Raw genomic sequence first — 27,532 nt, forward strand, 5'->3', positions numbered from 1 at the left:
ACGGGTATCTCTAATAGCATTTTTTCATATGTACGTGCTTATCTCGTCGGAGATATATTGGTCATCTTGTGAGATTCTGGATTGTTGGAAGGAGATACCTAACCCAAGCCTGAGTGCGTTGGAGTTGCTCTTAGTTACTATAGCTATATCCCAAACAGGTAATTAGATTTAGAAGATGAGTAGTGTTGGAGTAACATTAAATTGAACATCAATTTTGACATTCTTACGTGGTGGTGCACACATAACCATAGATGATTTCATTTATGGTTATGTGTGCACCACCACGTCAGAATATACAATCAATGTACATGTTAATGTTACTTCAGCATTATCGTTAAAAGATTGGTGTGATATATATAAAAATTGGTGTGGTGTTAGAAGTAACAGATAGCAAAATAGTGACTGGGTGGCATTTGTGAAATTTATTAAATGACAGGGACTCTTTCTTGAGTTATTATGGTCGTCGTTTTCATCATATTCAAAACTTTTTATTTTTTTCCTTTCAATTAAGAATTTGACCGTTGCTTTTCTCAACGTCCCTCTCTTTCTCTATATCCCTCTCTGATAATCACTTCAATCTTCGCTCGCGTTTTTGATAATCAGGTTAGTTTCTCCACTCTAATTCGACCCAAATTCAATTTTCAAAATCTGAAGCTCATTATTTCTTCAATTTCTACAGGTTTTAGTGGTTGTTTCATAATTCAAAAAGTACTCTAAAAATGGGTTTAGTTTCGATGCTTATTGATCCAAACATTCTGTAATTTTAGATTTTCTTTACTTGTTAGAGGTAATAGAAGCGGATATCAACCTAAAATTGTAATTTTCAAATTGGGTTTTTTGTCTAAGCATGATTATAATCTTCAATTTTTTTAATTTAATCTTTTGGATGTTTTAGAACTACATTTCATCATGAAATTTAATTTTGTTCAAAGTGGATTTTAAGTTTTTTTCTTTTTTTTGCTTATTTGAATACGAATCTTCATTTTTCTTTAATTATTAGCCGGTTTTGAAGAAGACACCATCGTAAAAATATAATTTTTAAGTTTTTTTTAAGTAGCTCACAAGCACTGATTTTTATTTAATCCTTCGATACCATAAAGATAAATTTCATCTTGAATTTTTAATTTTGAAGATGGGTATTATTTTTATATTAATCTTATTTAACTGTTACGCATTTATTTATTTTTTCTTGTCTGATATTGAATTTTTCATCTTTAGATGTTTTAGAGGTACATTCTTCACAATAAAAAATTTTCTCAATGGTTTTAGTTTTTTTTTTTTTTTTCTGAAGTTTGAATCTTTCTATAGCCTTTTCACTTGCTGGAGATTTTACAAATAGATTCATCATAAATACTTAATTTTCGTTTGGTTTTGATTATTCAAATTATCTAGGTTGAGTCTTGCTTTTTTTCTTTATTTTTTTAGATGTAAATTCTATCATAAAAATAATTTGAAATTGGGTTTCAGTATCCCCATTTTTCTGAGCTTTAATTTTTTTAATTTTTTTAAAACTTTTTGTTATGGATTTTAGAATATCTGTTTCTTTGAATTAATTTCTTCTGCTCTAATTTTATATGTTTCAGCAGAAAATTTCACCATTAAAAGGCTTTTTTCTGCAAATGGGTGTTAGTTTTTTTTTTTATCTAATTAACTAAATTTGAAGTTCCAACCTCTCATCTTTCTCCAGTTCTAAGAACTTAATGTGGCAGATTTCCCCTTTTGAGTGTTTTGTGTTCAAATGGGCATTTTTTAATCTTGATCTTCTTTTGCTTTTCTACAAATTTTCTATCTTTTGCTTTATAAGAATTTTTCCTGAAACTAAACACTCCTCCTTAAATATCCTTGTAATTTCCGTTTTTCCAAACAAACCCTTGTTTCTTTTGATATTTTCATTCCACAAACTGCTTTTAACACTCCCTATTAATTCCTATTTTAGAAAATTGTACCAAGTTTATTCACCTTTTAGTCAGATTTTAAGTTTTTTTTACTCTTCTAATTATTATTATTATTATTTGTAGCCTGTTATATATGTTTGTGCCTCGTATTCTGTTGGTGGTATATTATGAGTAGAATGAACTACACCAAGAGTGACTCCATGCCCAATTTTGTTTATGCGTGGATTATACATTTATATTAACTTGTTCTAGGAATTCCTCGGGGGGCGGGAGGGGGGGTTTGATTTTCAATTTTACTAAGAGGAAGTGAAATTGAGAGATTGTAAGCCTATTTTTCACAGAAATAGTGAAATGATCTCATCATCACCTAGTGGGCATAGACAATCTTCGCAAACCATATAATTTTTTTATTGTGTCTACTCTTAATTTCTGTTTCGAATATCTCCGATTGTGACTGTTGTTTCTCATGCCCAATTTCCTATATGGCCTTTTATTGTATTTTCATCCTCTCTGTTCATTGTTTTTTGTATGAATTATGTTGCTTCTTGAGCTGGATTTGAAATTAAGTCATTGGAATTTTGAGGAAATTAAGAGGAGGCTCAAAAGAAGCTCCATTAGTTTCTTCTTTTTGCAAATTTGATTTCTTCCCATCTTTTCCAAAAATATTTCTCTATAGTTTATTCTTCAAAAGATTATAGCTATGTACTTCATTGGAATAACTTCTTTGTGATTCTCTCTCTCTTCACATGTATTGAATTTTTTTTTCATGACTTGAATGCTTTCATACTTCCCCTTTTTTCTGTTATCAGTTTCCACAAAATACTCATGAATTTGATGAGAAGTACATGCTTTTCTTTTGTGATTTCTGTTTAGATTCAGACCCAAAGAATTCTTAGAGAGAGTCGATAGAGAAACAAAAAAAATAAAATGGGATGTTCTCCTTCGAAGCTAGATAATGAAAAGGTCGTCCAGCTTTGTAAAGATAGAAAGAGATTCATTGAACAAGCCATCGAGCAAAGAATGCGATTTTCTTCAGGGCACATGGCCTACATACAGTCTTTAAGACGAGTCGCTGCTGCACTTCGTGATTATGTCGACGAATATGAACCCCATGAGTTTCACTTGGATTCATACACAACAACAACTACCCCGCCGTTAACACCGGAAAAGAAAACAGGCCTAGATGATCCAATTCAATCCCAAACCATCTCTACTATTAATGTGAATTACTTGAGATCGGGTGGAAGTCCGGCAGTTTCAGTTGAGGAGAGACCCATATCACCGGTGACCATGAGAATTGAATCTTACTCTCCGATTCACCATTTCGGGATTGGTGGGTTCTTTGCTATGCAATCCTCGCCCTTGAACTCATCATCCTTCGCTTCAACTCCAAATAACAGGCCTGGTTTTCCTTCCCCATCACCTCAGACTTCTTCACAATGGGATTTCTTTTGGAACCCATTTACGTCATTGGAGACATATGGGTATGGCAGTCTCGATCACACAATCATGGATGCCGAGATTGCAGGGCAGAGACGGGTTCGTCAAGAAGGGACACCCAATTTAGAAGAAAAAAAGGTGGAATTGATGGATGAAAGATCTAAAACTGACTTGAATTGTGTTAGCCAAACAGTTACAATTATAGACCATGTTGAAACAATCACTGAAACCAACACTGAGAGTATCGAAGTATCAAAAGCACAGAATTTAGTAAAACATGAAGTTAGTAATCAAGAAACAATAGTGTGTGATCCAGAAAATAAGGAAGAAACGCCTGGTTTTACAGTTTATTTAAATCGAAGACCCGTTAGTATGTCAGAGGTCATCAAGGATATTGAGACCCAATTCATTAAAGTTAGTGATTCGGCTAATGAGGTCTCGACGATGTTGGAGGCTAGTAGAGCTCCATATTCTTCAATCTCTGATGAACTTAAAGGTATTCTAGTCCTACAAAATTAGCTTTGAATTTTCTCGATTCCTTTTTGTTTAATGCCTCTATCTTTGTTTATGTCAAAAATTAGTTTTTTTTCGTGGGGTTCATCGAAATTGTGGATCCAAACCCCATAGTTGAAGATTAATCATTATTAAATTATCGAATTACATGTATCAAATTTATCTGGTTTTTTGTGTAAACCTTCACTAAAAATCCTTCATATATTTCAGGGTGTCATCAATCTACATTAGATAGACTATATACTTGGGAAAAGAAGCTCTATGGAGAAGTTAAAGTACTCTCAATTCTTCTTACTTGACTAATTGTAACATAATTCCAAGTCCAACAGATTTCATTTTATTTTGTTTTTCAGATTGAAAGAGTAGATAGATCAATTTGTTTTTTTTTGTTTTTTGTTTTTTGTTTTCTGATAGTCGGGAGAACGTATTCGAATAGCTTATGAGAAGAAATGTCTGCAACTTAGGAGCCAAGAAGACCCTTCTATGGTGGACAAAACAGAAGCGGCGATAAGAGATCTTCATACCCAAATCAAGGTTTCGATACAATCCATGGAAGCTATTTCAAAGCGGATTGAAGCTTTAAGGGATGAAGAATTGCATCCACAGCTTTTAGAATTGATCCAAGGGTATGTTAATTGTCATAATTCAATAACTTATATTGCCACACTAATTTCTTTTTATAACACCCCAATCATGAAATTTATCTGATTAATAGGTTAGCAAGGATGTGGAAAGTGATGGCAGAGTCTCACAAGTTACAGAAACTCACAATAGATGAAGCCAAACTCTTGTTAGCAACAACAGCCTACAAACTTGCTGGACGGAACCTCAAATCGACTATAAAACTCGAGTCAGAGCTTCGTAATTGGCGAGTGTGCTTTGAGTCATGGATCACTGCTCAACGATCCTACGTGCATGCACTGACTGGATGGCTTCTTAAGTGTCTTCAATGTGATTCCAATACATCAAAGCTACCATTCTCTCCTCCACCAATATTTGGAATCTGCATTCAATGGTCTAGATATCTTGACACCATAAATGAGATTCCTGTGATCAATGGACTTGATTTCTTTTCAACGGGGATTGGGTCACTATACACACAGAAACTAAGGGAAGATTCTCGTCGTGTTGGATTCTCCCCCGAGAAGAAGGTGGAGGTTGTGGGAATGGGGAAGGTAGAAGAGGTGACAACCACGACAATAGAGGTTGCCATGAAGGTTTTGTGTGCTGGGATGTCGGTCGCTATTAGCTCTCTAACAGAGTTCACTATCAGCTCGGCCGATGGGTACGCCGAGTTGGTTAAGCAGTGTGAGAGTGCCACGTGGATGGATACCACGGGGACGGCTTGACCGTAATTGGTGTGGCATACATAATTTTAATTAATTGGTGTGCCTATAGTAGCTCACTAAATTAGAAGTTTGAACTCTTTTTATTTTTTATTTTTTTGTAATTCTTTCCAATTGTCATTTGTTAATTGTAGAACTTGAGATTCTATAAGGTTATATATTTGGGAAATTCTACCATATATTATATCCCTACCAAATTAAGTTTTAAAAAGCCTCCTGGTTTATTCCTCTCATAAAGCCATATCTTCTCCTATAATGCTTGAAATGAAATTATATTTGCAATCATCTAGAGGCCCCTTGACCGAAGTCATCTGTGAGAAACTAACGAAATGAAATGGATGCAGTTTATGGAGGTTCAAAAATTACCTCATTGTACTTTGAGAATACTACTTACCACACTTGCTTTTCATGTTTTTCACTACGTTTGGATTAAGAGAAGTGGGGAGAAGAGAATCCCATTATGAGAAGACAAGAGAAACTCTGTTTGGATTGACAAGAGAGAAATTGGGATGGTTTTGAAATTTTAAATTCTCTTAAAAGAGATCTAAGGGCATAATTGGAATTATAAAATATTTTAAATTATCTCCAAACCTCTCTACTTTTGGAGAGAGAAAACTCACATTTTTGCTTTTCTTTTCTCCTCTCCCCCAACTTAACAATCCAAACAGAAGAAATGGAGAGAAACTAAATTAAAATGTCACACCATTTGCATAGCTGCTTTGCTAATTTATTTTCTAAATAACTTATAGGAAATTGAAGGTGGTTTGGAATTGGGGTGACTCTTATTTTGATAAATGGGAACTGTCCAAGAGAAAAAAAAAAATAAAAATAAATGTACCATTAACTTTTGACAATTATTTAGAGCTAAAGGATGATCTAGAAGAACAAAAATGGAGATAGTGAAAGGAGACATGAACACCCTTTTCATAAGAGATAATCTCTATGGACAGAGTGGAATGGAGGAACATAATTCATTTAACCGACCCTAAATCTATTGGACAAGGTTTGATGATGATGAACTTTTGACTATTGTTTCTATTAGTCACTGATGGAATTTTGTAATGAATGAGGTTACTACTGATTTTTCATCTGATGGTGTCCATGTGTTAAATAGTATCAATTTTTGTCGGTAACTACAATTTTTTTTTTTGGTTTTATTTTAAGAGGAGCACAATATTAAAAATAGACTGTAAATTGAGATTCACCACACATATTTGTATTTTAATTAATTACTATCTGTTCTTCCTTCTGACCAGCAGAAATTCATGCTTCGGAAGTATGATGCTTGAGCATTGGAGGGTCTCCCACCTTCCTATGCCTGTAGTTAAAGTTCCATTAGGGTACATAGGAAATATGATGCTTGAGCTAAGTGTAAAGACAGCGTTGGATTCTCCAAACTGTTAAGTGTGTTTAACTGGTGATGCCCAAACTGATGGTTGTGATCACATGTTGAAACATGGATTCCTCGGGTCTGTTCTACTTATAAAGGTATTCTCCATAAATTACAAATTTAAGTAAAGCTAAGTTCCTAATAGAAAGCACCAAGTGAATAACACTCAAAGGAGGTTTCCATTTGTCCTTCATGATATTGATAGCTAACAAGGAATCAGATTGAATCTAAATGATGGAGCAATCTTTCGAATTGGCCAAACTCACCCCATGAAAGATTCCCCGCATCTCACAGAGGATGCACAAGTCAAACTCGATAGTGATGGCGTGTCTCGACCCAAGCAATCCAAGAAAAGGGACCGCAAGAGCAGTCATTCGAGATTCATTTGGAAGTTTTGTTTTCAGGTGGCAACAGGAGTGTACATAGGCTGGTTAACTTGTGTTGGAAGAATGGAACCTGTTAGGGTTTTCGAACTGAGAATTGCTGTTTCAAAAGTTGTGTGCTAAGCTGATGAATCAATCGCATGATGCCATGCGTGTTAGATGAGCAGAAGTGACTGGTCACTACAAAATTCCATGAGAAAATTCGGAGCAGTTTAAGTGCTTTATTTTTAGTAATTTTTCAGTACACATGGCATCGTACCATTGTTCGTCAGCTTAACGTAATTTTCAAAAAAGTAAATTTCTGTTCCCGTTTTTCACTAATTAAAGACCTAAATTTAACACACACACACACAGCAGAAAAAAAAAGAAAAAAAGGAAAAAAAGAAAAAAAGAAAAAAAGGAAAAAAAAGAGGAATATTTCAAAGTAAAGGGCATATAATTACCAGATACGTTTAAACTGAACTGACAAGCAATATATCTAATCAACATGGCTCAAAACTCCTACAACATCATTTTTCATGCAAAATATTCTTAATTATATACTTCAAGATAACAAAAATATTTATGATCAACAAACTTGCATATTCTACTCAATTTTTTTAGAAATAAATCTCAATCAACTAATCGTAAAAGGTAACAAGTTCCCCGTGAAGGTTTATATTTCTTACTATGATTCCGATCTAACATACATTTCAAAATGTAATTCATTTTTATATCGATCGTCCTACCACAAACATTTGTGGTTCTCACCGGTATGAAATATATCTCTTATGCATATACATATACATATACATACTATAAAAACCAATAAAAAGGATGAAGAATGGGAGAATATCTATTCTCTAATTAATCAATGGTTTCCCTAAATTCAGCTGCATATCTGGTCCTTTCTCACCAAATAACGAGAACTCATCAGGCACCGGCACATTTAGCTCCGAGCAAACAAAATGTATTATTTTCCCAGTCACAGCCCCTAGTGACATCTTGTTCAAGGTCACAGAAATTGCAAAATTGTGTTTTATGTCACAAAAGCCCGTTGATCCACCCATACCAGAGTGCCCAAAACTGGTTGGGGGTCCATCTTCGACGACAAACCTCCTAAACCCTAGCCCGAACTTGCCACTTGGGAAAATCATACTCCCATAATCACCCACACCCAAGAATGCATCATGGATCTTAGGGTTATTAAAAATCCTATCAACTCTAGTATTTTTATAGCTGAGGTCAGTGTCATTACTGCTACCTATGTTATTACTACTACTAGTAATACCATCATTATTAGCAAGCTTCGTGTAAGTGCTATCGCTATCCTTTCTACTACCTATGCTCTTAGTTTTGTTCTTTGGAACATCTACCTCCTTGTTCTTGCTGCCTTTCTTCTTCGAGTTCTGCAATGAGGGGAATTTGGGGATGTGGGGATGGCTGCCAAGTGGCGGCTTGAAAGAAGGTTTATGAGGTGGTGGGATCACGCCACCTGTAGCAAGGGTGGCATAGTAACGTGCAAGTGCACGGGCTGAGCAATGTCCATTGGCGGCAGGAACAATGGCTCGCCGCATGTTGAGTGTGTTGAATAGGACGGGAAGAGTGGTCACAAGCTGGGCTATGTCGCTTGGCTGAAAGGTGGAGGGCAAGTCAGCTCGACTGAGGCTGCTGCTGGAGAGAATGCTGAGGTCTTCCATGTCTACTGTGAGTGTTGCTAATCGAGATTCCACACCTGAGAGAACCATTAAAGGTGGTCATTATGCAAAGATGGCAAGTCAAATGGCCATAAAAACCGGTAAATTCAAAATCCAGTAAATCTTGAGAGAGTTTTAGATCGTACCAGGAGGAATACCAATATATAGTTCGCCTTCAATGTTGAGTGGATGAATGAACGCTTCTTCCAGAACTTCCTGAAATTTCTTCCCAGATGCATGCTGTTCCATCCAGATATATTATTAGAACATTAGAACAGGTTGCAAACAAGCTGAAAATACAGGAAAGAACAGAGGACCAAACATAATAATAATAACAGGCAAAATCAGGAAAGTAGGAGACCACCCAATCTATTTTTTAAATAGACAATTTTAGGTGTACTACGTGTGGGTTATAGATTACTTCTCACATATGTCTCTTTCATAGTTGAACTTCCCATTGTCAAACAATGGGACAAACCAGCCCCACCACCCACCCATATGAGATCGTCACACTGGAATCATATCCTTTTGATCTATTGCTGTGATGATATCCCAACTAAGGCCATCTTTTGGATGGTTACAACCAATGAATGGAGGTGGCAACTCATTTTGAGATGGTTCTGAAAGGAGTCTTGTATGATTTAATTGAGCCGGAAATGAGACAAACAATGCTTTTCTAAGTGAGATGTTATCGACTCATGTTTAACTCGATTGATATCCAGATGTTTGTCATCTGTGTGTTGAGTTCTAGATTTAATTTATTTTATCTTTATGCCAGGGAGTATTGGGCCCATAAGCCCATGACTCATTAAGTGACACACAATGCACACATGCACATCCAACAGACACACACCCCACATCGGCATGTGTTTTGGGGAGGAGCACTTACATAATGGATTATGTGCTTATGGGCCAAATATTCTTATTACATAAATATAAAATAAATTAGATCTGAAACTCTTAACACACAGTAATGGGAGAAATGGTACGGAAGGCCGGTTAACAGCTAATGAAGACCTTCCACTTGTTCTCTGTGGAAAAACAAATATAAACAGGCATTTTTCCTCTTCAGCATGGCCCCTCTTTGTAAAGCTCGGTATATCATAACTAGCTATATACAAACAATAGAAGTATGGTATGGGTAAGAGGAGTTTATTTTGGTTAAACACTTAAAGAAACAATAAGGATTTCAGTCAATAAAAATGGGCACTCCAAAAAGATGGAAAGGGATACATAAAATGTCTTTTCTTTAAAAATTCCATACCAAAATGTTGAAGGGTAATTAGCATCCATTTTCTTAATCAGAGTGGTTTGTTCACCTAAAAAATCCATTTCAGGAGAGCACTACTCCAGAGGAAAAGTTTGGGAATACTTTGCATAAAATACAGATAGTACGATTTTATTCAAACAAGTGTATTTTTCCATAGGTTATACAAATTTCAGTCATATTAATTGTTTTTTAAGAAAGGCATCAAATTCATGAATTAAATATGATACTGATACGTACCACAAAACAAGTTGAAAAATGAGTAAAAAGTAAATAGGCCCGCAATTTTTATATATTAAAAAAAAATTGATGGGGAATAGTACCTCAATGATGCCACCACACAGCCAACCGAAAGATAAGTAGTGATAAAGCTGCTCATGGCCAGGTTCAGTCTCAGGGATTGACACAGCAATACGGTTCAAACATTCATCCCAGTCAAACATTAAGAAAGGATTTTCTTTTGAAATGTCAGCCATTGCATTGTGCAAACCAGATGTATGGTTGAGCACATGATGAACCTAAAATCAAAGCAATGTAAGGAAAGAAAGAAGAAAGATATGCTCCCAAGATATTTGGTTGGTTCAGGAATTAATGGTTATAAAAACTGATGCAAAAAAACACTGCACCTTTATTAAATCTTTTTTGTAATCCCCAAATTCTGGCCAAATATTTGCAACATTTTCTTCAAGCCTCAGCTTTCTACAAAATATAGCCCACTCAGAATAGTAATTCACAGCTTTTTAATTAAATACAGAAAAATTGTCTGGTTCAAGGAAAGGAAGGTTACAACAAATAAACAACCCTTAAACATTGATGAGGAAGCAACTAGTTTTATGAGGTTAATGTGCTCAAAGATTCATCCCAACTACTTGAGGTTGGTTAAATGGATCCCAATCCAGAAGTCCATATAGCTTAGGCAGCAGTAAAAGCTTTTTCTTTAGCAAAATATCTTTCTACCAGGAATTGGAAGGCATTTTGTGCGACAAACAGGTATTCAAGTCTTGGAATAGTCTAAATCAATATCAATCAATGAAGTGGTTAATTGAATTTTTATAAGATAAATCATTCCATTAACTAATATTTTTAACTAAGCAATGTGAGATAAAATTTGCTATTGCGGTATGTAGAATAAGAATTCTTAAGGGACAAATATAAATTTCCATGCTTCTTTTTAGTAGGATTTTAGATTTTGTTGGATGGGGATTTTCATTTCCCCCATTGATTCTCTTTTCAACTACTAGAGGATCAATCAAGATATCTAACTAAATAGGTATAGATATGCATGCGTATTCAAAGTATCATCGTAATAAAATCAATAAATTACAACAGTATACGAATAATAAGATTAATTAAAAAATAGATACATCATCCTAATAATATTAATTCAAGTCTGACTTGACAGACATTTATCTAAGTGGCAAGAGACGTAACAAGTAAACCAACTCATGTCCCAATTATTAGTAGAAGGGTGAGAACACGCAGTATAATCAATGTCCTTTGACTTTTAAGTAAAGGTCGTTGGATCTACATGTTAGGCAAAAGTTCCAGAAAAATCAATCAAGTATGGTAAAACTCACCAGTTTGATTACAGTTACTCAAGATTCAATAAAAGAGGAAGAGCTAGGAAAAGAAAGGAGAGGGGGGCTACAACAGTTTCATTGAACTCGAGAAAACTTTCTCACATTGCTTGAAACTTAATGGAGCCTCAAACAACTATCAACAACTTAATAAATCAAAATAAACCATCTTTTAAAACTTGAAAAATTAAACTGAATATTATTTCCAAGTTCTGTTTTTGGGTCCTTAAATTCATTAATAGGTTTTTAAACCAATATGAGTTGGTTTGGGAACTAAGTAGCAGAAAGGTCTCACAGAGTAACAAGAAGAGTTTATGCAGAAACAAAAATAAAGCACGATGGGATCCATCTTCTCAACATGTTCGGTAGTCCTTACAAAGAAACCACTCCCTGTAATCCAGATAATGTTTGCCTCATGGTCTTCAACAAACAAAGAATTTCTGGTCAAGTTCTTTAATGAGTAGCAAAGTTTGGCATCCAACTTGCTGCTTCAGGTAAGAAGTTCAAGGGCATTTGTTCCAGGACAATTAAGAGTTAAGACAACTTGCCAATTGTCAAGTAAAAAGACTAAGAATACTTCCACAAAAAGTAATGGCAAGTAAATGATATAAATGCATCACAATGCACCTTGCATGAAATGCCTACTTGTCTGAGTCAGAAAGGGCATATATCAATTATTCAGAAGTCTGAAGGGTTCAAAATTCAAAACCCAGTTGCACCATTGACTAAACAGGCCTAGCACTGAAACACCACATAGTGTAACTCAAAAACAAAACAAAAAAAACAAAGATAGTAGAAAATATTCAAAATAAGAGACCATGTAGCAATTGAGAATGTATCATACCCATTATCAACCAGCCAATGTAACATTCCCGCAGTGATCCCCTTTGTCACCGAGAAGACTGGAAATAGGCTATCAGGTTGAACAGGGCGAGGATCATATCTTCCAAGCACACCAGCGGCAGTATCTATAATAACTTTTCCATCTTTATAGGCACATACCTAAAGAAGAGGAAACTACCCATAGTTTGAAAATATCATAAATAGCAATACGTTTGTTTTCATATGAAGTCTTGCATGCCAAGTCCATCAAAAGATGGGTTCTCACAAAGGGAAAAAAACTTCTACATAAATGCTACAGATAATTAAAACAGCTACATGGTGAATATAAGAACTTATCTCGGTTTTCAATCCATCTTAATGACCTAATGATCAAAGAGTTTTTTTTTTATAGGTGAAGGGATAGTGGTTTGCAAATGAAGTTGGGTTCAAGGGGATTTGAACCCAAGACGTGGGAACAACACTCCACACATCTTACCACTTAGTTAAGTTGTTACTTCTAATGACCAAAGAGTTACAAGGAATGTTAACGCATGGAAGGTTGATAATTACTATTAGACAGCATGGGCCCAATTCAAGGAACTTCACCCTTGCCCAGCTACAGTTTTGAGCTCCTTGTTGGGGAAGACTATACATTGGATGGAGGGTTAAACAATTGTTTTGTATTCATTTGCAGTACTGTACATGAAACTGATTGAAAAGGATTGAGGGAAAAAAAGAAGATACTAGTGATAAGTGAAAAAATGCAGCAGGAATCCGTTCATCTATTGTGAAGGCTGGGGGAGCCAAGTAATGTGGTGTGTACTCTTTGGGGGAAGAAGTTTTTCAGGGGATATCAGAGAAGAATATAAGGGGACTTGAGTCCTACATTGATAACTTGTCAAGAGTAAAAAAGGTATCTCAAGACCTCATCTGATAGTCATAACATGACATCAAGATAGGTCAATCTTCAGTAGTATTCCCTTAAGGTATTCCATAACCAAAGTTTTTTTTTTTTAATCAAATCCTCATGGCTTACAGTCTTGCTTTTCAGATACGCCTTGATTATTTGAAAAATTGAGATGTCTTGATTAAGATGACATGACACATTACACATACACAGAAATAATGAGATGAACCAACAATGTCTTGTTTGAAGTCATTACCAAGGTTAAATCGCGAATTGTTCTATTGTTTTGGTTTTCCAAAAACCTAAAAGCAACAAAATGGAACCAAATCATTTGGAATGTTCTGAAACATTCACTTTTTAAATCACTAAATTTTAGTTTTTATTCATACGTAAATATACAAAACTGTTTTTTAAGTATTTGAAATAAAAATTAGAATTAAAAATCAGATTTGTTCACATCAATACGCAAAACCACTGAACTCCTATGCTGGGGTAATATAGTAGGATTTTAAATTTGATTAAATGAATCTGAAAATTTACAAGCTAGTTAATTTTGTATCAAGAAAAGTATTAAATTAAAAGATATTTCCACAAAATATACTAAAATATTTCCATATCCAGCAGGGTTGACATGGAATTTAACAGACACTTTCTCTTTTATATCTATTCATTTCACGATTTATTTTGGTGAATAGTAAATTTTTTACTGTAATAATAAATTTCAGGTATAATAATGCTAGATTTCTATGAAAATATTTCAATGAAAAGTAAAATTCTATTGAAAATATTAATTTTTGAATTTTTTTTCTACAATTGCTGATAAAATTTATAAAATTATTATAAAGTTAACAAAAATTAAATTTCTTGCGGAACAGACTTGTAAAGTACACGTAATATTTCATTCATTAGTTAGACATCTCTATACCATCTTATTTTGATTATTCTAAGCATATTAGCATGCTCATAAAAGCACACTTTCAATCATCCATGTTTTACCCACTTGGATATATTATTAATCTATTCATAAATATTGTTTAAATACAAATACAATAATGAGTTAATGTAGTTATATGAGTTTGTTCATTTAAGCAAGTGTTTAAATGTGAAGGCATACTAGTTAATGTGACATTATCATTCTCATTTTTGAGTAGAATGTTGCTATTTGTTGTTGGGCTTTTAGAAACTAAGGCCAAAGTGTAAAATAACGTTATCTATCTTCATTCCTATATGAATATATTTGTTTATTATAGTTTGATGGCAGGAGTATGTTTTCATGTCTATTTTTTTCCTCCTGTTATAATTAAAAATCTCTCTTATGAGAAATTTGCTGTGGAATGATAAGAATGGAAGGAGAAAATACCATTTGGTCAGATGGAAGTTAATATGCATGTCTAAGAAAGCTTCTGGAGGGAAAGCTTGGAGTTTGGCGAGAAGAGGGAAAGCTTGTGGAGGAGGGTTATTCAGGCTAAGTGTAGGGAGAAGAGGTTAGGTTGGTATAGTGGTGAGAGTAAAGGCACGTATGGGTGTGGCGTGTGGAAGGGGATTCTTAAGGTGATAGAGGACTTTGATAGAGGTATTAGATTCATAGTTGGCCAAGAGGACAAAATTAGTTTATGGGAAGATGGTTGGTGTGGAATCTTGTTTTTGTCAACTCAATTTCCGTCCTTATACACTTATTCCTTGAAGAAGAATTGCTCGATACAACATTGTTCGATTTCGCAATGGTCCCACTACTACTTGGGATCTAGGGTTCAGGAGAAACTTTAGTGATTGGGAGTTAATGGAGGTGATATCTTTCCTTGATCTCTTGAATTCTTGCCATCTTAGGGAGAACGAACATGATAGGTGGGACTAGACGAAGGCTAAGGATCTGAGATTCTCTATCCGTTCTTTTCATAAGTCGATTCTTCCCTTTTATGAGCATTCCTTCTCGGAGTCTATCATTTGGTTTAGGTTAATTCCTTCTAAGGTTTCCTTTTTTGTTTGGTTGGCTTCCTTAGGGAGGATTCTAACCATGGACAATTTGATCGTCCGGAGTTGGATCACTCCTAATTTCTACTCCCTGTGCTTGAAGGATGGAGAATCTGTTGACCACACCTTAATTCATTACTTTTTTTCTCATGATATTTGATCTCTTTTCCTTGGACAATTCTAGATAAGTTGGGTCTTTCCTCACAATTTCTTCTCGTTGTTATAAGGGTGGGCTAAAAACATTTTCTCCTTCAGAAAAGGCATCTTTGGGCTATTTTTCCCTCGGCCATTGCTTGTGAATTGTGGAAGGAGAGAAATAATAGGGTGTTCAAGAGTAAGGCGAGAAGCTCTCATGGCATCTTCATGGAGATCTTTGGCTACTTGTATCTTTGGTCCAAATTGAACAAGGAGTTCTCGGAGATTACTTTCGATGATTTTGTTTTTAGATGGGATTCTTTTTGTAAAACTTAGTGTTCTGCCCTTCTTTTGGTTCTTCTTACTTTTCTTTTCTGAGGGGCTATCTCAGCCATCTCTTTTTGTTTTTTGTGTTCCTTTTTTCATTAATATACATTATATTTATAAAATAAAAAATATTTCCATCACTTCCACAAAATTCCCATCAATTTCATGAAAAGTGTATTTATTTTTTTACATTGATCAAAATGTTTTCATTTCTAGGCTAATTGAAATAAACATTGAAAACGGAATTAAATACTTGGAAATTTTTTTAAAACATTAGAATTTCAGTAAAAGATTTTTTCGGTAAGTTTAAATGAAACATTTTGAAAAATACCCAAATGTTTGGATACATCGAAATTTTGCAATATTTCAAGTTGGTAGGTCATAAAGGCGTAATATGTTGCTCAACATTCCAAAATGGAATGGAAACTTTTAACCATTGTCACACACACAAAAAAAAAAAAAAAAAATGCAAAGTCAACATTTCTGATCAACCAGCCGACCCTAGATACTTGGGATAGGGCTTGGATGATGAGGACAATGATGATTAGGATCAATGCAAATGAGAACAAGAGGTTTTAGTACATAAGAACAGAGGGATTAATCAAGAAAAAGGGAGATCTGCTATCATACACAGGTTGATAATCATACGTACCTGAATTCCAAGTATTTTATCATCATCCCCCAGTTTAATAAGAAACTGCCTCAGCTTGGCTTCTACATCAGAATGAACAGGTGTGTCATAGATCCATTGTGCATCTGTTGCTGGTCCCTTCTTAATAGTTCTGTTGCCCATAAAATCAACACTAAAGTAAGATAAGAATCATCATGATCGTCCTCATCTACATATTATCCTAAATATTGGTGTTGGAAACATAACCTGTTTTTCTATAGATCAAGATATGAAGAAGAAACAAAAAAATAGTGCAGACATAGGACAAAAAATTGGTAAGCATGAGCAGGCCGTGGTTCTAAAGTAAACTAACCCTTGTAGAACAGACTCAGCAAATGGCCTCATAATATCTAAATATATAACGCGAACGTTCATTGTTGAGGAAAGCCCTGAAAAGCACGAGCCAAGTCAATAAACAAACTAAATAGGAAAAAAAATATTCTTCAAAGAGACAAGTGCTTCATTTACAGCAGACCTCGAAGAAGATTTAGAACCCGAGTAAATATCACTGCATCACCTGGAAAAGCATCAACCTGGAAAACAAAGATCGTATATTTGTCAATGTGGATGATGGGTCGAATAACCTCCAGAACACCTGCATCATGCCAAATCCGAAAAATCACCCCCAAAAAATAAAATTCTCAGAAGTAGGACACCATATTTGGACTTACAGGATTAAACCGTGCAGCTTCCTTTTTGTTTAGTTTCGTCTTTTCTTGTAAGATCGCTATATTCCTTGCTCTTTGCTCTACCATAGATTTCATATTGTCCTTTACAGAAGTAACATATCAGTACAAGATATGACTTAACTGAAGTTGAGTAGACAAAAAGAAAAGCAAGTTGTGAATACTTACAAGGGCTTCACTTGCTGGTGTTGAAGCTCGAAAGAAGACATTTGTGACCTCCATAGCTTGCTCCGGTACATCCAGGCGCAACCTAAGTCCCATCTCTGCAAAGGCAGACAATAGTGCTACATGGTCCCCCTGTAACAGCGATGTCAAATATATTTTATCACTCAAAAGATTTGTTGGTTGGGAATATTAGTAACACCCAAGTTGTATACAAAACAACCAACAAAGTGTATTACTGAACATCCTGCTGTCTGAAAATTGAAATCATCACATGATTCTAAAATATCAGAATTGTTCAAGAAAATTAATAATGAACAAGAAGGGTGCATATCAAACATTAGGTGAAATATGTATTTGAGGGAATTGAGTTATGGCTATGCATGCTGCATGAAATACAGAACTAGTATTAACAGAGATTATTGAACAAAGCTAGACAGGTTATTTCAAGACACAACTCCTATTGTATGCAGACATGGTCAAACAACATGCATACAGCGTCAATTTTGACAAATCGCATATAATTTTTTCAATGATTTTGCATGAAATGTTCATTTAATTCCATGAAGTTTCCAGCATCATCAGTGAGGGATAGGGACTGGGGGGGGGGGGGGGGGGACCATAGCGCTTACGAAATCAGTTGAAGTTTACCTGTAATATTTTGGTGTATTTAACTGCTTAGGACAAAAATTCCAAAACCAATAAGAAGTTTAAAAGTCTTTCTTTGGTAAAAACCATTTTCTTTTGTAATTTCATGTTTCCTTCATACATTACAAATGCATCAGACCTAGGCATCTATGATGTATAGCTCAAAATTGATTCATTACTTTTTTCTTAATGAAAAACCAAAAACATCGGGGAAAACTTTGATTTCCAATTTTTCGCCATAAAAACGCTGTAGGTCAGATGGCTATTCACTTCAATGACATTATCTTTTAGTGATAAATTATAAATTTTGACTTGTAAAAATAAAAAATGACTTTAACAAATGCATTTAAATTTTTTGCCACTCAATTTCTCAGTCCTTTAGATACTTGCATCAGTGTGAGTAGCACATCTTTCATCTTCTATAAGTCACTCCAAATAGGTGTCTTCTTTGAGTTAAAGAGTAATGATTGTTACTATCATTATTGTTCTAATATTTTCTGAAAAATAATGTGTTTTTTTAGCAATACTTCTTCAAATTTTGCTAAGTTGGCACATTTTAGTTAAGAATAGTTCAGGGAGAAGTCAACGTTCAGTAATTTGTACAGAATCAACTTCTCCAGAGATTAAGGCTGCTGCCAGTAGAAAGAGTCCCAAATTAATGATGGCAAAAGGAATATATGGAAACTCTAGTCCTCATATATCTGACTATATGAGAGAATATGTGTGGTCTGACATAGGCTTCGTTATAGAGCAGCAAGTCGCCAAAATCAGATACTATTACCAAGCAAAACCAATTACTGTACAAGTGTACAACAATCTATACAAAAAAAATTGGTGGGTCTTGGGTCGGAAACAGTCTCATGGATGTGGATTAGATTCATTTCTGATAGTATGGTTGATGAGGAGAAAGTTAGATGAGGAGAAATCAGTTCACAAGGAGACAATGAGGAGGAAGATCTGCAGCAAAAGTTTCCTAATTCCATTTTTTTTTCTTCACACCTGTTATACCTACTCTTTTATGCATTCCATCTATTGGATCTAAGTCCTAGCAAAACTAATTTTCCTTGTATCTTTACCTTCAGAATGATTCATTTGGACATAACTGAAAAAAGAAATGAGAGAACTGAGAAGGTAGGTGATGTGATATGGACTTTTCATAGAGAAAAGAAACAAGACAATGAACTCATACTCTACTGACCAAAACCCAATATTCTGATTCAGTGTACAACTAAATGATGCTCTATTTGTTACTTTATGAGGTGATTATGTAGCAAAACCATCTATTCGCTTGGGCGAGGTTCATCTAAATACTGAAATCCACTAATAATGGAAAAGCACTGCAGAACATTAACCAGTTGCACAAGTAACAGTAATAATGCAATCATCAGGGACTAACTTGTACAAAACTTCAAGTATAGTAGTCTATGTCTACGTTTCGGAACATGGGAACAAATTTGATACCAATATGGATATACCATGATTTCCGAAAGATGGTCTTGGGGACACCCAATGCCTGAGTAATCTAACCCATAAAGGAACACAAAACCGAGGCCTTTCAGATTGTGCAATTAAAATTAATCCTTTTTTACCAAATACACTTTCCCCCATAGTATCAGAGCTTGACTTAACAATTGCAAAAAGTCTACAAACCTCAGCAGATGCCAGAAACATCTTTGCTAGGGCTTGTTTCATAGAGCTCGATATTAACTTTGTAAGCCCAAAGTCAAGCAAAATGGGGCGATGTGGAGGTTCCTTGCTCACAAGGAAATTCCCTACAAGAAACCCAAGTGAGCACTTTAGTGTACGACAAACCAGTTCGGAAATGTAACATGAACTACTATTAAATGAACACTAGTTTAATGGCAATAGTAGACATAGCCATCAATAATGATTTGATTACAACGCTGGTAAATATTTAATAACAATGGTAGAAAGCATACCAGGATGAGGATCACCATTGAAAAACCCATCAACATAAATTTGGTGGGCGTATGCACGAGTGATTTCCTCAACAAGCTTTTTCTTGTCAACACCAAAAGCCTCCAATGATTCATAGTCATTTAGCCGAATTCCATCCATATATTCTAAAACGAGGACCTTTTCAGATGACTGTCATGAAAGAACATCCCCCCACCAAAAAAAAACAGGAAAACATATTAGTGGAAAAAGAGTAAGGTGACAGTCTCCATTTTATTGAAAAGAAAATACAAATGCCAAACAGAGAGAACTTTTGAGGGGTACACAAGTGGAAGAGAAAGTGAACATGTGTTTTGAACACACATCTGTGGTATCAAAAAACGCCAACATTACTAATTTAGTAGGTTGGCCTGATCAAACCGTGTAGAAGTTAATGATGATCTCTACCAATGGGACACTAGGTCTCATCAAATGTTCTTTTTTCTATTTTTTTCTGGTGTGGTGGGAGGAGCATTGTTCCTCTAAAATATACCATTTAGGGTTCTCCTATGCTGAAATTTTTAATTTTTAATAACATTAATGCTTGTAATGATCTGTTCTACTGATTTATTGGTTAAGACCCCCCCTCCACACACATGCCAAAAAAAAAAAAAGAAACAAAAAAACACCATCCATCCAAGAGGAATGCAACAAATCAGATAGTCAAAATCACTCCACAGGGTAGATTCCTGGCACTGTGGATCTCTAAAGTAGAACTTCAAATGAGTCCCAAAATCCTGCATACACTAAACAAATGTATTAAAACCAGAGAAGCCAACGAGTCAAGGTCATGCTAAATCTCACAGCTTACAATCTGAACCAAGCCTCAAGTCAGACTTGCTTAACTGAAGAGCCTGGTCTAGGGAGGATGCAATTTGTTTAAAGGAATATAAATGTGTTATTTAATAATGACTGTAATGATATGCATGTCCTATTTTAAATCAAAATCTCTTTAGGAAAGAACGAAAACCAAAGACTACCCATTTCCCTGTTGTTCTTGCCATCACCACCAATCTACCCCTTGGCCTTATCATAAAAGCTTTGTAATCTCTTTAAACATTGGAGAATGAGGAAGCAACAGATCACAACTTTCCACCACTCTCACTTTACTTATCTATTTCTTCATTTTTGGAGGCCGTACATTTTTTCCCTTAGTTAAATCATGATTTACCCCCCCCCCCCCCCCCCGAAAAAAATAATAATAATAAAAAATAAATAATAATAATTAATAATAAATAACTTAGCTTCAAATTCTTTGCATTGTTCTCTGGTACAGTTCTATTTTTGACTATATAAACAAGGAGACTCCATTTTCTAAGTATTTTTTGTGTTATACTTTTATAAAATGTTCAGCGTATTGGGTTTGACATGTCAGTGATGTGTGTTTGTGCCTTTGTTATAGAAATTTTTGGCTTTTGATGGAATTTAGGCCCAAAGACATTGAATTTTTGGACTACGAGCTTTAGACTTAAATCAGCTGATGTCATTTTTCAGTGGAATTCAAACAACTACATTTGACTTCCTCTGTGCATGGTCAAGTTGAAGCAACAAGATGTTGCCTGCAGAATAATACCTGAATAACTTCTGGAATCAGTACATCGATGCAATTCTCAGGATTGATATTGCCATGGTTGCTTTCGCGGCTTAGGTTTTTGGAAACTGTTCTTGTGTTTTCTACAGGCACAAATATAAAATGTCAACCATAAAATGTAATCTAAATCAGGCTTACATAAATGTGATTAAAAACATGTCTAATGGCTCGATGTTAGGCAAATGATATCCATAACATATTAAGCATCATTAAAGAGAAACCATTTCCAATTTAATCCAAAAAACTAATTATATGATTTCCTATAAAGTTCCTCTTACCAGCTTCATGAATGAAATCAAGTTCTTTAGGTGCTTCTTTGCACCATTCATCAATCATCGGGTTGAAGTTATACTGTGGTTCTGCCCATGCTATCCAGTCGACTATTGACTTAGCATTCTTCAAGTCCTGAAAAAGTATGGTATGGCCAACAACAATATAGTGACTGCCAGCCCTCTTTTATTCATCTCAATCATCTTAAAAGTTAAAGCTTGCATAACCTCTAGTATGACCGTCTTTATGCCCTCATGTTGGACTTTAACAACTACCTCCTGCCCATTATGTAGAGTTGCCCGGTGAACTTGTGCAATCTGCATTTTAAAATAAGAGGAAAAACCTACTATCAACATCATATTACTAATCTTGAGCACAATATATACTGGGCTAAGATGAAGGAAGCTGTACTTCTTCCCAAGTTTATCAGTGTTAAACACGTGGATATAATGCAAAAAGTGTGAAACCCACCAATAGATGGGTCCAACCAAGGAGATCTCTTATGCCAAAAAAGAAGAAGAAAATATCTAATTGGACCACCTCATCTTATCTATAGACCTTTTACTTTTTCAGAAAAACATATCCTTTTCCCCTTTTTTTTAATGACTTTATGAGCATCCCCAAATGTGAAATAGAAGATTACTAGGATGATCCAATATCCATATGGAAACTAATTGTGATAGATTTTGTAAATGGGGCTTAACTGACACAGGGTCCCAATCTCTGCCTGTAGACTGTATGAATGGCATGTGTATCCAGACATGGAGACATTATGGACTCATCACATACAATTCATTCTCTAATTTAGAATGAGGATCTTACCGATGCTGTTGCAAGAGGAGCTTCAACAAAATTTGAAAACAGATCATCCACGGGTTTCCCCAACTCTCTCTCTATGGTACGGCAAACCTGTGCAATCAGAAACTTCTAGTTAAAATGGTCCCATGGTGTAAAAATAGCAGTTTAGATTATGTTGATTAGTGCGCAAAACAAATTACTAATTCCTGCCAAAGTTTTATCTTTCATATGTATATATATCCAAACTTAAAAAATGTATTCTACACGAACTATATTAGAACAACTAACTGAAACAACTGAGGGAAGAGATTTCCATATGAAAAGGAAATGTAACCAAAAAATATAATAATGCGCCATAAGCCGTCAACCCAAAAAAGATGCATACATTAATCCTGAATTAAGTAATTCCAACTATCACTGAACTCCTCTAAAATTCACCTCCCTAAAATCCTTCCCTGTTGATGCCAAGTCAATAAAGAATATAAGATACGACTGGAATATCTCAATGCCTTTTTTTTTTTTTTTTGGTAGGAGGGAATATCTCAATGCCTGAGTTTGAAAATCTGGGAATTATGTTCCTCCCAACATCTGAATACAAAAGGTAAGGCAAAACCTTCCATAACCAGTAATCACTACAACCAAGGAACTCACAAGACCGCAAACGAAAAAATAGTTGAAGTCTGTTGGGAAAACCTAGCAGCACCCAACAACGGCAGGGAAAAGCACCATACCACCTGGGTAAAAAAAATTCAATGGCTAAAAAAATCATTTACAATCCTATTCTTTGCACAAAATGCACCTATTTGGGATAATAACATGAGGATTGTTGAGATAGTCCACTGTCCATCTTTATAGTCTTATCCATAACTAATCTCCAAACAAAGAGATTTCGATCTAGGAGGCACCGATACACCCCAAATACAAACAACAATTGCTCCATATTCTGGGATGGGCAAATATAGAGCAAAATCTGGGCAAATATAGAGCAAAATCTTCAAAGTGAAAATTTGGGGTTGACTTAACTAATCATGTTCTCCCATCCAATTCTGTCTAAAGTCATATTTCTATCCATTTAAGTGTGTTCATTTTTCACTCTCACTACCTTGATCCACGTCACATTTAGTCTTCCTTTCACTCTTTTAGAATCTTCAACTTGCATGTTCCTTCTAATTGTGACTCTTATGGTCTTCGTTGCACATGAACAACCCATCTCAATCGGCCTTCCCTTAGTTTACCATTATTTGGGCTATTATTACACTTTACTAGTTGCCTTCAAAGATAAAAAAGAACACAATAATGGAATAATATCTCCATAACATAATGTTACACATAATCCTCCGTAAGCACTCCGGACCCAAGACTATTTTTCACTCCAACATTCCTGAATGCTCTCACATTTTACTCTCTACGTACTTAAGGTGAGATAAAAGGGCCATCCTTGCTCACCAAGAAACCTTCAATCAAATAGATCTCTTTCGGTTTTGAAAAAACCAGGGCTTCCCTCACTAATGTAAAAAAGAAATGAGGAATTGGAGTCACCTACAAATAATAATTATGTTGAAATTTGAAAATTCTTCAAGGCTGGAAGAGAGCACCTTGATCAAACTAAAACATATCAAATTTTTCCAAAAACTAAATAAAATGATGGATAATCAGTCAACAGCTAAAATGTTCAGAAAATTCAGTTTGTTTCATTAACATATGGACGATAACACACTGTTTAATGCATAATCAGGATTGAGGAATCAAAAACATGTCTTGGAGAAAGAATGAAATTTCTACACCTGAATTATTTTGCTATATTAACTATAAATGGAATATATATACCTCTTGCAACGGGCGAGGAGGAAGAGAGTCCTGCAACTGTTTCAGGAGGGAAATATATGCAGCAGGAAGCACATCTGCACGTGTAGATAAGTACTGACCCATTTTGACCCATAATCCTTCCAACTTTACGATCAAATCGAGAACCCGCTTAGCATTGCGCTCGTGAGCTCTTTCCCATAGGTCAGCTCTTTTAGATTTGTTAATCCATTTCTCTCTCTTCTGCAAAGCCTTCAGTAGTTTTTTTAAAAAAAAGGGTCATTTAGTAATTTACTTTTCCCTTTTCTGCAGAAAAAGTATAAAATAGAATGTTTGCTATCAAAGTAAGAAATGTCAATTAACTAGATGACCTTATAGTCGAGGTAAATTATAATTGCAAGTGTGAACACTTTCAAACGCCTCTTGTAGATGTTTCCCCATCCCATCGAGATGGAAAGAGCAATAACAATTAATTCTGTTGATCCTTGATAGAAAATCCAAGGTGATTGATCTTCAAATTCTGCACTCCACATGATCAATGAAACCAGCATGAACATGGTCAGTTATTTATGTTGACTAAACAATGAAGAATGAAGTACAAACTGAGGTTTGTGTGTGTGTGTGGGCACACGTGTGCCATCAATGATTAGTGGTAAACAGGTAAAGATGTGTTTTGAAACAAGTTCCATGGTTTCAACTTTCAAGCACTGCAGAACTCACCAACCTAATAAGCTGGCATATTAGTCAATCTCATAAACTTTCAAGCAATGTTTACTTTTCTAAGAGCTTTGGATCCAAAGTATTTGAGACCGTTAATAGTTAAAATTACAAATTCCTTTCTTTGAATCAAAATATTAACAGAACATACAAGCAAACGTAGATCCATGGAATTGAAAAAACTGAATGTACCATTAATCCATATTTTCTACAACAATTAATTTCCAAATAGCTCTTCATCCACTAAAAAAATTTAAACTTAATCATTCAAAGAAGATAATAATCCAATAAAAATTATAATTTAACTGCATCAAAAAGTTCCGATTTCAACCAAAATCCTCAATTCCTTTGAATTACCACTCCTTGGCCATAGAATCAAGAAATTCTAAACATATATCAATCATTCAAAGAAGAGGATATTCACATAAACTCAAATTTAACTGAATCAAAACAGTTCCAAACTTCTGATTTCAACCAAAACGCTTAATTCCTTTGAATTGCAACTCCTTGGCCATATAATCTATCAATTATTCAATCGAATCCAAATGAAACCCAAAAATCACGACACAACTAAGCAATCTATAGCAATGTTAAGAAAATTGAATCCATAAACATAAAATTAAGTCGAAATTTCGAGGAAAAAAAGTTCATTATTTCAACTAATTAACATAAATAAAGAGGAAATTAAACCTGAAATTCAATCGGGAAGTTCGAATGATCAAATCGACGAAGAAAAACACGTAAAATTCGCTCCAAGAACAGGCGAACTTTAGTCGAAATTGAGAGAGATGGAAATGAATAGAAGAGTCCTATTTGTTTCCGACTTTCTTCAAGAACCAAAAAGAAAGAAACTACAGAAGCATTTCGCGGTACGGAATCTAACCGTTAGATTGGATGGGAGATAATATCTGAACCGTCCGTTTTTTGAAAGGCACAGCATTAACTTAGCTGTTAAGTTTTCTAGTTTCCACCGTACAGAGATCAAGAAATAAAATAATAGAAATGCCCTTCATTTTGAATAAAATTACATATGCACCCATCAAAACTACCCGAACACGAGGGCTACCTCGCGGGGATCGTGGAAAGTATCTTGGAGTTGGACACGTGTTGAAGTTTCGTAATTTATGTGAAAGAAATAGGGTGACGTAGAGTAATAAAATGACTTAATTGTCGCTGTTGATTTTTCTCCCACAAATCCATCCTCTAAATTATTTTTTAACTCAGTCAATCTTTATGTTCAATGCTTTCTGAAATCTTGGAGTATTCTACCTAAATTTCTTTCCCCCAAAAATCCTATGTTGTTTGTGAGGTTTGAAGATGATTGAAAAAAATTGTACTCTAAAGGTCCATTATGAAAGGATAAAATCGTTTTCCATCCGAATCGTCCATTCACACCATCAACATGCATCTCGAAGTGGACATGTGACATTATTTGAAGAGAGTTCTATCTTATTAAGAAATAGTCATAATTTAAGAGAATTCTCTTCTTTTTATATAATTGTTCATTTGAATAAGGAGCAATGTGGTCAATTGTAACTTAATTAGGGTTAATATTCTAAATAGGATTTTTCTATTTAAAGGCCGGGAAGTCATTGTAAAGAAGAGGAAAAGAGGGAGAAGAAAGTAAAAGAAGAGAGAGAGGAGGTCATGTAACCGTGAGATATATAGTGAAACGGCTCCCCGAGCCTTTAGACATAGGCACGTTTACCGAATCATGTAAAAAATCTTAATCTTTCCTATTGTTTTCATGTTTTTATTATTATTTTGTGGATTGAATGTCGAAATCCTGATTGAGGTCGATTTAGTAATAAATCCACCTCCACAATTGGCACCGTCCGTGGGAAACTTTGAATATGAACCATGAAAAAACGCATGGTACATTTGTTGATTATTCTCCTATTCTATTCGGCATGAAAATCCCTTAAGAAAATTGGAGGAGCAACTAGATAAGCAAAAGGTAAAAGTGTCAAACATGCAATAACGACATCAGAGGTGCAGGGGGTTGGTGTGAAGATTGCATGGTATTGCTTTATGTCAACAAAGTGCTATGGGAAAGGAAGGTGTTCCAATGGATTTCAATTCAAAGGTTCATATCGAGACATGAACAATACAATCTTCCAAAGAAAGGGACGTATCACAAATACGGTGATACAAGCAGGTATTTATATTAAATTCAAAGTTCTTTAATTTTGTTAATTGTTGAACAAATAATAGTGTTGAATGATTGTATGGTTCGGGGGCTCGGGTTATACCCATAATTAAAGGTTCTATGTAACCCTTTTTATTATGCAAGTTAACTCATCATGAAATTAACATAGGGGCTAATGTTTGGGGGCCTAGTTTGAGCCCAATTTGCTTGTTTGGTTGGCTTGACAAAATAAAATTTTAGAAGCTAATTCTATGCTCAATTTGGTCGAGTCTACAGACTCCGTCGAGTTAAGTAACTCAATTTATAATCCATTCTTGTGTGTTTGGGAGCTTAGTTTGAGCTTGTAATAAGGGTCCCGTGCGACCCAAGTTGTTACTTGAGGATGCTCGATTTAATAGTAGTATGGGGGCTAACTTCGTACCCAACTTGATTG

General features: G+C 35.0%; 2 protein-coding genes across 3 annotated transcripts; one reads left to right on the top strand and one right to left on the bottom strand.

The window, feature by feature from the left end:
- Positions 1–448: 448 nt before the first annotated feature.
- On the top strand, positions 449–5,416 carry LOC147397565 (uncharacterized). 2 transcript variants are annotated; one of them, XM_086449338.1, is made up of 5 exons: positions 449–603; positions 2,769–3,831; positions 4,059–4,123; positions 4,263–4,474; positions 4,564–5,416. In XM_086449338.1, exons 2-5 carry the CDS (start codon positions 2,823–2,825, stop codon positions 5,195–5,197), a joined length of 1,920 nt encoding a protein of 639 aa, XP_086305464.1. In that variant the 5' UTR covers positions 449–603; positions 2,769–2,822; the 3' UTR covers positions 5,198–5,416. The 2 variants fall into 2 exon arrangements, with proteins under 2 accessions (XP_086305464.1, XP_086305465.1); XM_086449339.1 differs by having other exon boundaries at positions 522–603; positions 2,775–3,831.
- A 2,178-nt stretch (positions 5,417–7,594) lies between these two features.
- On the bottom strand, positions 7,595–25,799 carry LOC147397566 (ABC1 family protein). The gene is made up of 19 exons (XM_086449336.1): positions 25,641–25,799; positions 24,605–24,753; positions 24,258–24,485; positions 22,455–22,541; positions 21,860–21,949; positions 21,641–21,767; positions 21,345–21,445; positions 19,756–19,924; positions 19,466–19,587; positions 17,174–17,302; positions 16,991–17,089; positions 16,795–16,852; positions 16,633–16,708; positions 16,302–16,431; positions 12,332–12,489; positions 10,537–10,609; positions 10,234–10,428; positions 8,790–8,883; positions 7,595–8,681 (listed from the first exon to the last, which is right to left on the bottom strand). The coding sequence occupies exons 2-19, from the start codon at positions 24,677–24,679 to the stop codon at positions 7,810–7,812; spliced, it is 2,883 nt and encodes a 960-aa protein (XP_086305462.1). The 5' UTR covers positions 24,680–24,753; positions 25,641–25,799; the 3' UTR covers positions 7,595–7,809.
- Positions 25,800–27,532: the final 1,733 nt, after the last annotated feature.

The sequence above is a fragment of the Akebia trifoliata genome, chromosome 8, assembly GCF_017979445.1.
Source record: "Akebia trifoliata isolate Shusen 1 chromosome 8, ASM1797944v1, whole genome shotgun sequence".
In the NCBI taxonomy this organism is placed as follows: Eukaryota; Viridiplantae; Streptophyta; class Magnoliopsida; order Ranunculales; family Lardizabalaceae; genus Akebia; species Akebia trifoliata.

Excerpts from the sequence above, each read along its gene's own strand:
- LOC147397565 (XM_086449338.1), top strand. The coding sequence starts at position 2,823 with ATGGGATGTTCTCCTTCGAAGCTAGATAATGAAAAGGTCGTCCAGCTT. Across the intron at positions 3,832-4,058 it reads AATCTCTGATGAACTTAAAG|GGTGTCATCAATCTACATTA; the intron begins GTATTCTAGTCC and ends CATATATTTCAG. Across the intron at positions 4,475-4,563 it reads CTTTTAGAATTGATCCAAGG|GTTAGCAAGGATGTGGAAAG; the intron begins GTATGTTAATTG and ends TCTGATTAATAG.
- LOC147397566 (XM_086449336.1), bottom strand. The coding sequence starts at position 24,679 with ATGGGATGGGGAAACATCTACAAGAGGCGTTTGAAAGTGTTCACACTT. Across the intron at positions 22,542-24,257 it reads CTCCTCGCCCGTTGCAAGAG|GTTTGCCGTACCATAGAGAG; the intron begins GTATATATATTC and ends CTGATTGCACAG. Across the intron at positions 19,588-19,755 it reads CAATGGTGATCCTCATCCTG|GGAATTTCCTTGTGAGCAAG; the intron begins GTATGCTTTCTA and ends GGTTTCTTGTAG.